The following is a 12076-nucleotide window of genomic DNA, read 5'->3' on the forward strand; positions in this document are numbered from 1 at the left end:
AACTATGCTTTAACCACTTTACAACCGCGCTATAGCCGAAAGACGGCTACAGCGCGGTTGTCCAGTTCTGGGAGGGTGTCATATGATGCCGCACACCCCCAGCAGTGCGCCCTAGTCCCACTGTCACAATGTGAGGAAAGTACTGCCGTTAACTGCCAAATGTCACAGAGCAGACCTGCGCTGATGATCAGAGTACTGATGATCAGTGCCCTGATCATCAGTGCCCATCAGTGCCCAATAGTGCCACCCATCAGTGCTGCCCAGCAGTTGTACCCAGCAGTGCCGCCAGTCAGTTTCACCTATCAGTGCCCATCAGTGCCGCCTATCAGTAACCATTTTACAACTGCTCTATAGCCGAAAGACGGCTACAGCATGGTTGTCCAGTTCTGGGAGGGTGTCATATGATGCCGCACACCCCCAGCAGTGCGCCCCAGTCCCACTGTCACAGCGTGAGGAAAGTACTGCCGTTAACTGCTAAATGTCACAGAGCAGACCTGCACTGATAATCAGGGTACTGATGATCAGTGCCCTGATGATCAGTGCCCATCAGTGCCCAATAGTGCCACCCATCAGTGCTGCCCAGCAGTTGTACCCAGCAGTGCCGCCAGTCAGTACCACCTATCAGTGCCCATCAGTGCCGCCTATCAGTGCCCATCATTGCTGCATATCAGTGCAGCATCATCAGTGCCTCCTCATCAATGCCCACCAGCACTGCCTCATCAGTGCCACCTCATCAGTGTAGCCTATCAGTGCTGTCCCAAAAGACTACAGGGAGGGAGATATGGATGACACCTTCCACTTCCGGGTTGCCTAGGCGATTGGAGTGGAAGTGGAAGCTGGTACACGCCCCCCCAAATGTGCCAATCCTTAATGGGGAGCGGGGGACCAGTCTTTAAAGCGGAACTTCCCCTTTTGGTTGGAGCTCCGCTTTAAGCTTTAAAATACATAGAATTACCTTTCTGACTTTAGCGCAGTTGCAGTGTTTGTTGAACAGAATTAGTAACTCACTAATTGATATCACTTGTTGCTTGGCATTGATCTTTAGGATGTTCTGTACATCAGTGCCTTAATTCCAAAATACCAGCTGGTCAGGGCATATCTCTGTGCATATGTTAAAATCTCTGCTATGGGTGTACAATGCTGTGATTGCCTTTGTGTTAATATTTTATAATTAGCATGCTTGGAGGATGGCATGTGCTCTTCATACAGTCCATTCTGATTTTTTCTTTTTTTTTCTTTTTTTTGCCTCTTCCTCAGGAACAGGAACCACAGAGACAATCTTAGAATAAAGACTTGAATCTCTAGAGTGTTTTGTTCGTAGCTGACAGTTTCCTGTGCAATTGTTCCTCTGCTTAACTGAAGGCATTAGCTAATTTTCCTCCCACAGTCTGTGTAGTATTTGTCACTCCGAAGAAGCTGTTAAGAGGCTCTGGACTGCGCACGTTCCACGTGCACTTTCATTTTCTCATGGGCTCTTCGGGGATTTTCTACATACCTACCTTACAGGCACGACTTTCCCTTCTCTTGATATTCGTCTCTTGTGTAATTCTTGATTTTTACAGCCACTACGATTTTTTTTTTCTTCCTACTGACGTGTTCATACAGTAAACAAGGTTCACCTTTTTTCAACACTGATATCTCCATGGATACTGGCAGCCTCCCCCCTACCCCATGCACTTGAAATACCAGCCTTAAATAGATGAGAATTGGGACAGATATAGAAATGAAAGCTGATAAGAAATGCCACAAGGCTTGAGACTTCTGCGTTCTGCAGCAAACCTTAACCCCTTTCACGTAACATTTGACTATGTCTAGCCAAGGCATTACTCAGTCAGCTGGAAGGTATGGTTAGACTGACTTTAATACATTGCATGGATGTGACTATGTACTGCCATCTGTTTGAAGCATTCCTTTTAATGTATTCCACCATCTTCAGTGTCCGCTGCAGGTAGAGGCTCCATAGACAGCACAGACTCTGGATTCCTAGCCAGCTGGTCACTTTGGCAAAGCTGCAGCACACACCGGCAAGAACGATGTCCCGACGTGGAAACAATGGCATCAGGCAAGTACATGTCTAAGATTTGCTTTTCTGGAATTTCTTGATTTGTCTATAGGCTTTTGAAGTTAGAATTGGATATATTCATAGGCATGATTTGTATGGCTGTTTAATAAGCAATAGCCTTCTGTACATCAAGATAGAAGAGAAGATAGAATAGAATAGAGCTGCTTTAGCTAGTGCAGTAATATTTTAACAGACAATTGTTCGCTGAGTCTCCCTAGCAACATTTAACACTATTAGACAGCATAATGCAGGTTTTACCCAGACCATTGGCACAAATCATTCATGATTATGCAAGTTGCCAACGTTGGTTAGTACAAATGTATATAGCTTTTGCAGACTAGAAGACAGCATGATAGCGTGATTTTCCTCTATGAAATCTCCATAAAAATGGAATAGTTTTATGGATGCAGCGTCTGTCATTCTGCTCCATACAGCAGCGATATGTGCCATTTGGATCTCAACCCCCTAATTAAAACTGGCACATTGATTGGGCTTTGCACAATCAACTGCACTATGTACACTGCTGTCTGATTATTGTAATATAGCAGTCTGAAGGAGCAAATCATTCAAAGGTTTAACTTTAGGTGCACACAATGCAAATGACTATAGGATGTGATTAGAATTCCACATCTGATTTGCAGAGATTTGTTGATGAAAAGTTATTTAGTGGGCTATAAAGGCCATAACCAGTGAATAGTTACATGCATTCTTTTATATATAAAGCTCTAGTTCATTATGCTTGCAGTCTTTTATCCTATCAGTATATTTATTTTAAGCAACCAGATTAAAACTGATTTTGATAATGAACACTTAAATGAGAAGAAAGTCCTGTGCTATTATACCGGTAGTAGTCAGTTGACTGCTGGGCACTATGAAGTGGAATTACTAAGGGCAAGTAGACTATGCACTTTGCAAGTGCAGTTGCTCCAGAGCTTAGTAAATGAGGATACGCTCTGTTGACTTTCCTAATCTAATCATGTATAAGCAAAAATGTTTTTTTTTATTTTTCTTTCATTTTTCCTTTAGTAAATCCACCTTGTTGTATTGGCATACCTCCCAACTTTCTGAAATGATAAACATCTTTATGCACAGAGTAGGATTGATTTACTAAAGGCAAATAGACTGTGCACTTTGCAAATGCAGTTGCACTATTTTTCTCCAGAGCTTAGTGAATGCGGTGAAGCTTTCCCAATCAGTTACAAGGAAAATAAAGAAAAACAACATTTTTTCTTACACATGATTGAATGATGGAAATCAGCAGAGCTCACAAAGCTCCGGGGAAAAGGAGTGCAACTGCACTTGCAAAGTCTGTTTAATAAATTGACCCCAGTGTGTACAGTGTGTAGGCCAGAGGTAGGTAACATTATGGGCTAAGTGTGTCGAAAAATGTTTTCAAAGAAACTGAAAGTACAAGAAAAAAAAACTGTCCACTTCACACTCACAATCATGAAAAGGAATCTTTATAAAGTAGATGCTGTGAACCACTTGAAAAATAGTAAGAAATCAACTGAGCTTTGCACCTTCACATCTCAGATCAGCCCCAATTCCTGTACCTTCACACCTTAGATCAGCCACAATTCCTGCACCTCCAAACCTCAGATCACCCCAATACCTGCACCTTCACACCTCAGATAACCCCAATACCCATACCTTAACATCTCAGATCAGCCCCAATTCCTGTACCTTCACACCTCAGATCAGCCCCAATTCCTGTACCTTCACACCTCAGATCAGCCCCAAATACCTGCACCTTCACACCTCAGATCTCCCCAATACCTGCACCTTCACACCTCAGATCTCCCTAAATACCTGCACCTTCACACCTCAGATCAGCCCCAATTCCTTCACCTGCACACCTCAGATCAGCCAAAATTACTGCACCTTCACACCTCAGATCAGCCACGATATCTGCACCTGCAGAACACACAAAAGGCAAAGCAGCTAGCTATCACAGGTGTCAAAAACAGTAGCACGACTCAGCAGATTCCTTCCCCTGCCATTTACATTGGGCCTAAATGCTCATGTGAATGTACCCTTAGAACAAGGTTTGAGAGCTACTACTTTAGAAAAGGTTTTGGAAACTAGTTACCAAACCTTGTTATAAAGTGCAGTTCCATTTTAAAACTTCTAAAGTAGTTGTTACAAAGCCAGTTATAAAGCATGACTAACAAAGCCAGATATAATGGAGTACTCACAAAGCCAGTTATTAAGCAAAGCTCCTTTATAACTGGCTCTGTGACTAATGCTTAGTAAATGGCTATGTGGGTACTCCAAAGCCAGTTATAAAGCATTACGCACAAAGCCAGACATAAAGGAGTTTTGCCTAATGACTGGCTTTGTGAGTAATGCTTACTAACTGGCTTTGTGACTACTGAAAAGCCAGTTATAAAGCATAACTCATAAAGCCAGTCATTAAACAAAACTTTATAATGTACAGCGCTGAGCGAACTGTTGGCGCTTTATAAACACTATATAATAATAGTAATAATAATAATAACTGACTTTGTGAGTAATGTTTTTAACTGGCTCTCTGAGTAATGCTTTATAACTGGCTCTATGAATGATGCCGTACAATTGGTTTTGTTAGTACTCCAGTTATAAAGGAGTATTGCTTTATAACTGGCATTTTGAGTATTACTTTTAGTAGTGCTTACAAAGCCTGTTAAATACCTCATCCAGTGGCGTCTCTATGGGGGTGCGGGCCACACCGGGTGACAACATCACAAGGGGTGCAGGAGCAGGATGCCAGCAGAGCTTCTGGGCTCTGTGAAGGTCCTGACCAGTTATTGGGGTGATCCCGGATTTCTGGCACAGTGACAGCTGCCCCTGGTGTAGCAGTAAAATGAGTATCCCGGACCCGTGAAGATATGTATCCCCTGAAGCAACTGCGCATGTGCCGGTTTCAGGCTGATCGCAGATCTTCAACTTTAGCACAGAGCTGCCACAGTTAACCCCTTACGGGCTGCAAACCGCTGAAGCTGATCCCGTGGATCACTACGAGTTGCAAGATCAGTTAACCCTATAAAGGTTCAACCTATACGGGCTTAACTGATCTTGCAACCTATAGTGATCCACGGGATCAGCTTCAGCCGTTTGCAGCCTGTAAGGGGTTAACTGTGGCAGCTCTGTGCTAAAGTCGGATATCGGCTTCTTCGGTCTGAAACCGGCACATGCACAGTTGCTTCAGGGGATACGTAGTTTCACGGGTCGGGATACTCATTTTACCACTACACCAGCACCGCTCCTTCCTCTCTGGAGGGGTGACACCATGTGTTACTGCACCGGGTGACACCAACCCTAGGGACACCTCTGATCTCATCCACAGTCAATCTTTTTGGGTAGAAAAGTCTCAGCATAATTGCCATTAACAAAAGGAACACACTGGCCCTGGAGCATCAGATCCAACCCCTTCACCGGTGGGAAAAGAAGTGGATGAATAGAGAGGTGGGAGTACACTGGGCGTATGGCAGCAGTAACGTCTTTCTTTCAATGCGACTGCAGCCATGTGGGAGGCAGGTCTGAGATCCGTCTCCTACACACAAAAACCAGCAAGGCGCTGTGGCCGCATATAGGGAAAGCAGTGTGGCTGGTGCAAGGCCACCTCTCTTCCCACTCACGTCTTTTCCAGGATCGCTCTTGCATGCCTTCCCAAGAGCGGCCATGTGCCAGGTCTGGCATGCGTGCCGGGGATTGTCGACCCTTGATGTAGGCAAAGGACACATCCCTTTTATGGCTCCGTTTCACAGACCACGAATATCTAATATGCAGAAAATGGTTGGCTAAACCACATAAGTGCTTTTTTGATCTTTATTTTTCCTTTATATTGGCCTTTCAAAATAACAAATGCAGTAATAGAGAGGTTGGTGCAGCATAATTTTTTTGGCATTAAAAAAGCAAATCTTGTGTAAAAATAAAAAAGGACAACTGAGGCTGCACAAGGGTCAGAGAGATTTGGTCTCAACAGGGGCATTATTATTACTATTACTGTTAGTTGTAATAGTATATTGACTTTGTTCGCTTAGAGTGCAATGATGGAACACCTGTTGCAGCAGTTATAGACACTAGGCCTGCTCACATTACCAATTTCTTGGAATACTAGTAATATTATGTTTGATGAGATATCTAACGTTTGCCAATAAAATATGGATTAGAGCCATTATTCAGCATTTGCTTGGTTTTCACAGTGGTGTTTCTGTAGCTATCTGTACACTTGCACAACACGTTTATATAGTGATCAATGTTTAGCCAGTATCCTTAGTACAATGTCCATGTGCAAAAGTCTCCAGGAATGTAAGACAAGGAACCATGGAGATGACAGGGCAGTTAACATACTTGTTGTTAACCTCACTAATGCTTACACAAGGAATTACAATGTATGGAACTTGTCATGCAGGAGGATGATGCCTTCTTTACATTTGCATTGTGGTTCCTGCAAAATAATCCAGGGTTTCTGTAGAAACCCGAGAGTCATGTTTGTGTTGTTAGCTAACATTGAATTGTAATTTAATATTGAAAGAACAATTATTAATATGCAGTGCTTTATTCTTCTTTCAAGCATGCCTTTCAAATTAATTAATTACCAGGTAAGCATTGGTATATTTGTGAAAGTCTGCTTACGTATTAAAAGCTGGAGCATCTTTTTTGGGCCAGTTTATTAAATGGTGTGGACTGGAGTGTAGTAATTGATGACAACCAATCAGAAATCACCACCTCTTAGCTTAGTAAGGGATAACATAGATGCAGGGACGGACTGACAACTCATGGGGCCCCCGGGCAATAGGGGATCATGGGGCCCCTGTGTCCTTGCCCAAACTCAAAAAAGCCTATGAAAAAGGTACCAGGGGCATCTCATGGGGCCCCCTACTGACCCCGGGCCCTCGGGCAGTGCCCAAGTTCCCAAACAGTCAGTCCGCCCCTGCTTAGATGTCAATATAGTCAGAATGCTAGATAATTAATATATTAATTATATATTAATTAATAATATTAATATATACATTATATTGCCAAAAGTATTGGGTCACCCCTCCTAATCATTGGATTCAGGAGTTCCAATCACCTCCATGACCACAGGTATATAAAATCAAGCACCTAGGCAATGTTCATGATGGAAGAGCCCACAGCTATAAGCATTAATTTACTGTGGACAGATCAGCAAAATGTACATTCTATCTGGTTTCCGTGGGCAACCAATTTGCATGAATTGCGCTCTATCCTAAGAAATACATTTATGTACATACAGGTGCATGGATCGCCTGGTGATCAACACTTAAAAATAATTTTCTGTATATTTATAGTCATATATGTACACTTGGGACTTTTCCACTTTCTGTCAGACAGCCGGATACGTCAGAGACACATCACTGAATGCTCTCTGGTCGTCAGTGAGGTGATGACAAGTAGACAAGTCCCTGCATCATGACAATTACAGCTATGATGATCCAGTCAAGTTTTTCCAGGAGTCTGAAGTTCCTGTGTTTGTATACCATAGAAAAGAATCTAAAACAAACAAGTCCTAGAAGAAAAAGCCTTTTCAGAGCATTAAGTGGTGATTTTAGTCTCTGCTGCCCAAGTTGAGCCTCATAATAACGTGCTAAAAGTAGAACTATACCAAGCACCTATCGTAATTATACTCCCCATGGAAGTTCTTCATCTCTTTTGTTCAGCATAATAAAGCAGTTCTTCATCCAAAAGGGGAATTTTTTAATTTCTGCTACCTCACCCCCTCTTATACCACTTTTGGATGCATTTTTTGGGGGGAACAGCAGGAACCTGGTTTTGACAAGTACCCGCTCCCACGTCCACTCAGATCACCTAGGCCACGGGTGTCAAACTGGCAGCCCTCCAGCTGTTGCCAAACTACAAGTCATTGTAAGGCTGATAGTTACAAGCATGTCTACCAAAGGCAGAGGCATGATGGGACTTGTAGTTTTGAAACAGCTGGAGGGCCAAGTCCCATCATGCCTCTGCCTTTGGGAGTCATGCTTGTAACTATCAACCTAACAATGCCTCATGGGACTTGTAGTTTGGCAACAGCTGGAGGGCTGCCAGTTTGACACCCGTGGCCTAGGTGATCTGAGCGCAAGTTCCCCCCCCCCCTTGCTTTCAGCCTTCTGAGACACATCACAAGTCCCAGAGGGCTACAGGGCCATTCACAAAGCGCAGCGTGGCTTGCACATTTGCAGTGGGAAGCTGCAAGGAGTCACAGCCAGCTTCCCTTAGTAAACATGCCAGCACTGGGGACCCTAAGCTTGAAGAAGAACCCACCTTCGCGAGGACAGTACTGGATCTTTGGACAGGTAAGTGTCCTTTTATTAAAAGTCAGCAACTACTGTATTTGTAGCTGTTAACTTTTATCTATTTTTTTGGGTGGTGGGCTGAAAATAGATACAGAGATAAAAAGATAGAAACAGGTAAAGGTATAAAATGGACTTAATAATTTCATCAAGCATTTGAAAATCTTTTCAGTGAATCACACATTTTATTCTGTCTGTGAGGAAATAGTAATTTCCTAAATTTGAGCAGTCAGGATTCATGGTTCTTTTTAGAATACATTTTACTGCATTTCTGATGGAATTTGAATTTGCTTTTAGAAAGACCAGATTCACTTTGCTTTAGTGCTGCTGGTCATTTCAAGTAACTTTAACAGCTTTTTTTTTTTATAGCAGTAGCCTGCTTGCCTCGTTATCTGGAACACTCCTTTAATCCCACAACCTATCTTTCAAACAGTTGACTAAATAATTCTCTCTTAGGGCTTGGGCAGTGGGTTCCTAGCCATGTCCACTTATATGCAATATATGGGCATAATAGCTTATTTCACCTCTTATTGAACCCAAGTCACAACTCAGGAGAAAGTTGCAGGGACGAAAGATTGTTCTAATGTAAAACATCTGCATTGTGGGTAATAGCAGTCACCAAGCTGTTAAAAAACATCTTGCCACCTCTGTATGTAAGCCTTACCATTACCTAAAAACACTTTAAAGTAGTGTAGTGTGCAGACATTCCCAGTTGCCAATGGTATGTTTGGTACCCATTTCCTGGTGCCCAGTGGTATGTTTAGTGCCCATTACCTGATGGCCAGTGGTATGGTATATATTCCTGTTTCCCTTTCTTGATATCCAGTGGTATGTTTAGTGCCCATTACCTGATGGCCAATGGTATGTTATATAATACTATTTTCCTTTCTTAATGTACAGTGGTATGTTTGGTACCCATTCCTTGGTACCAGTGGTAGTTTAATACACATTTCCTGTTGGCCAGTGGTATGTTGGGTACCCATTACCTGGTGACTAGTGGTATATTTGGTACCCATTCCTTGGTGCTCAGTGGTATGTTATATACTCCTGTTTTTCTTTTGGTATGTCCACTGGTATGTTTGGTACCCATTCTATGGTGTCTACAAGTATGTTTAGTACATATTCCCTAGTGCTCAGTTGTATGTTTGGTACCCATTCAATGGTGACTACTGTTTTATAACTACTCCCTAGTGAACAGTGGTATGTTAAGTACCTATTCTGTTTTATACCTACTCCCTAATGCTCAGTGGTATGTTAAGTACCTATTCTTTAGTACTGTTCCATTGTACCCAGTTATATGTTTGGTGTCTATTCCCTGGTACGCAGTGATATGTTTGGTATCCATTCCCTGGTACCTAGAGGGAAGTTTGGTGCCCTTTCCCTGGAGCCAATGGACTCTTGGGGGTTTATTTACTAAAGCTGGAGAGTCCAAAATCAGACTCCCTTCTGCATAGAAACCAATCAGCTTCTAACCTTAGCTTGTTCAATGAAGCTTTGGCAATGAAACCTGGAAGCTGATTGGTTTCTATGCAGAAGTGAGTCTGATTTTGGACTCTCCAGCTTTAGTAAATAAACCCCTTGATATCCATTTTTGTTGCCCAATAGAGTATTTGATATCCATTCCCTGGTGCCATATTCCCTAAGTAATTTAATTTAAAAAATCATCAGAGTTGCATTTCGAAAAAAAAAAAAAAATTAAACATAGTATCTAATTTTTCTCTTTGTCAATGATGATTAGTGTTTTAGCATAAAGTTAATGAATAAACAGCATGTATAGTTTTTTTCTTCCTACAAATAGATATACAATATTTGACTGCAGTTGCATGAGGAGTTTCCATACTTTGTGTCTCCATAGATGACCCGGAGGATTCAGAGCTTGGCTCTGTGGCCGAGGGGATCCCACTGGGGAAGGAAAGTATCTCCCTGGGAGTGGGAGAAGGATTTATCACTGGTAATACCGGGCATAAACAGGACAAATTCCTCAAATGACCTTGTCCATTAGAGGCTTTATATTGATTTAATATACTATTTAGCATGATAAATATAGGTCTATCTAAAACTGATAGGTTTGAAAGGACACCAGCTTCTTATAACATTGGGGGAACCTTGGTAGCAAAAGTTTCTCCTGGGACTCCTGATTAAGACATTCTTCTATTTCTCTGCATGGCTTGATAGCCAGCAATATCTTCATGACTGGGAAACCTGTCTTTCGGTTCATGACCACATAGCTCAACCTCAATATGAACTAAGCTGCACTAAGAGGGTGAGGTTAGGATTTTGGGGAGATTTCTTTTCTGAGATAGCCCAGTGTTATAAGAAGTTGGTAAGTGATTAAACCCGCTGACATTCAGTGGGATATTAGGTGAGGTATTAAAGTTCGAGTGGATTAGCAGTTTGAACAACATATTTATAATATTAAAAAAATAAAGTAAACAAATCATGGTTTATTCAGTGCATTTGCATAGAATATTACAATGATAATTTTGGGTAGATGGCAGGTAGTATCCTCTAATAAGAGTAAGAATAATTATGTTTACATGTAATAAGCATTACTTGAAATGCTGGTAAGAGAACAAAGAGTGTATTGTCACATTAACACAAATTATGTGAAAACCTACCAGGAAATCATGTGTTATGATTATTTACCATTACTAACCCTGTATTCAAAGAGGGCCTGTCAGTTTTGATATGTGTTTTTGATTATTTAATACGTTATGAGATTTTCTACTATATTTTTTTTCCAAAAATGGCAATTTTTCATTTAAAATTGGTCTTTCTCTTGAGCAAAAGAGTGTTATTAAGTCTCAAGTTAAGATATACTTCCTTTTTAAATTTTGGCCCTCATAGTATCTCTTATCTGGCTAAGCAAAGCCAGCTCCTCCACTTCTTTTTTTTATGATGTTGCTTAAAGTCAAAGGAAGGGAGGATGGTTAGGAAAAGAGACTCTATAAACTGGAGTCTTAACAGTGTCTCGTCAAGCATGAATATTATTGCAATAGGAAGATAAAGCATATTGGAAAATTATTTGTGTTTCAGTAAGCAGTGAATATACTTTAAAAAAATGACAGGTCTTCTTTAATAACATGCATAATACATATTACTGATAATTCTAATTCTAGACCAAATACCTAAGTCTCCATGCACACTGGGCGTTTTGATAACGCCGGTAACATTAGCTGTGTAAAGTCACGTTAAAACATGAGATTTTCTGCTTTTTTTAACATTTTCACATTAGCGTTTAGCAGAGTTTGCCACGTTTAATGGTGTTTGCATTTTTTTTACCAAAAAAATTAAAAAACCTTAGTCACAAAAATGTCCAAAAATGCTGGTTTACCGTGTTTTGCTGCGTTTTTCAGTGTTTTTATTGTTGGAGCACTTTTACAGCTAAAAAACTCCTCTAAAAACCCACTAGTCCTGGGTTTTTTTTCCAGCCAAAAAACATTGATTTACAGTCTATGTGTGCATGGACACATAGGATAACATGCTGGGGAGTTTACTGGCTGTAGAAAAAAAGTAAAATGCCAAAAACAGCAGCTGTGAAAATGTCAAGTGTGCATGAGGACTAATAGTGCAAAATATTTCCCAGAAGGTGCTGTGTCTGATATTAGCTGTTGCTACATTTCTGTGAATTCAACATAGAAAAGGGAAATAAAGCAAAGAAACTGACATTCACTAAACATTCATTAAAGGTAAATCTTCCTGGTGCACATGTTTTAAATGA

General features: G+C 41.2%; 1 protein-coding gene across 4 annotated transcripts in view; it reads left to right on the top strand.

Moving 5' to 3' along the window:
* SH3TC2 (SH3 domain and tetratricopeptide repeats 2) overlaps positions 1–12076 on the top strand; it is a 144825-nt gene that overhangs the window by 35998 nt on the left and 96751 nt on the right. For 2 of the 4 annotated variants that reach the window (XM_089659467.1, XM_089659464.1), the window contains exons 2-3: positions 1937–2062; positions 10211–10306. In XM_089659467.1, the coding sequence (XP_089515593.1) occupies positions 2053–2062; positions 10211–10306 (106 nt within the window). In that variant the 5' untranslated portion in view covers positions 1937–2052. Of the gene's footprint in view, positions 1–1401; positions 1843–1936; positions 2063–10210; positions 10307–12076 lie in introns of those variants that run through there. The other 2 variants (XM_089659466.1, XM_089659465.1) reach the window with 2 other exon arrangements.

The sequence above is a fragment of the Staurois parvus genome, unplaced genomic scaffold, assembly GCF_062004578.1.
Source record: "Staurois parvus isolate SC_StPar_1 unplaced genomic scaffold, SC_StPar_1.0 ptg001158l, whole genome shotgun sequence".
In the NCBI taxonomy this organism is placed as follows: domain Eukaryota; kingdom Metazoa; phylum Chordata; class Amphibia; order Anura; family Ranidae; genus Staurois; species Staurois parvus.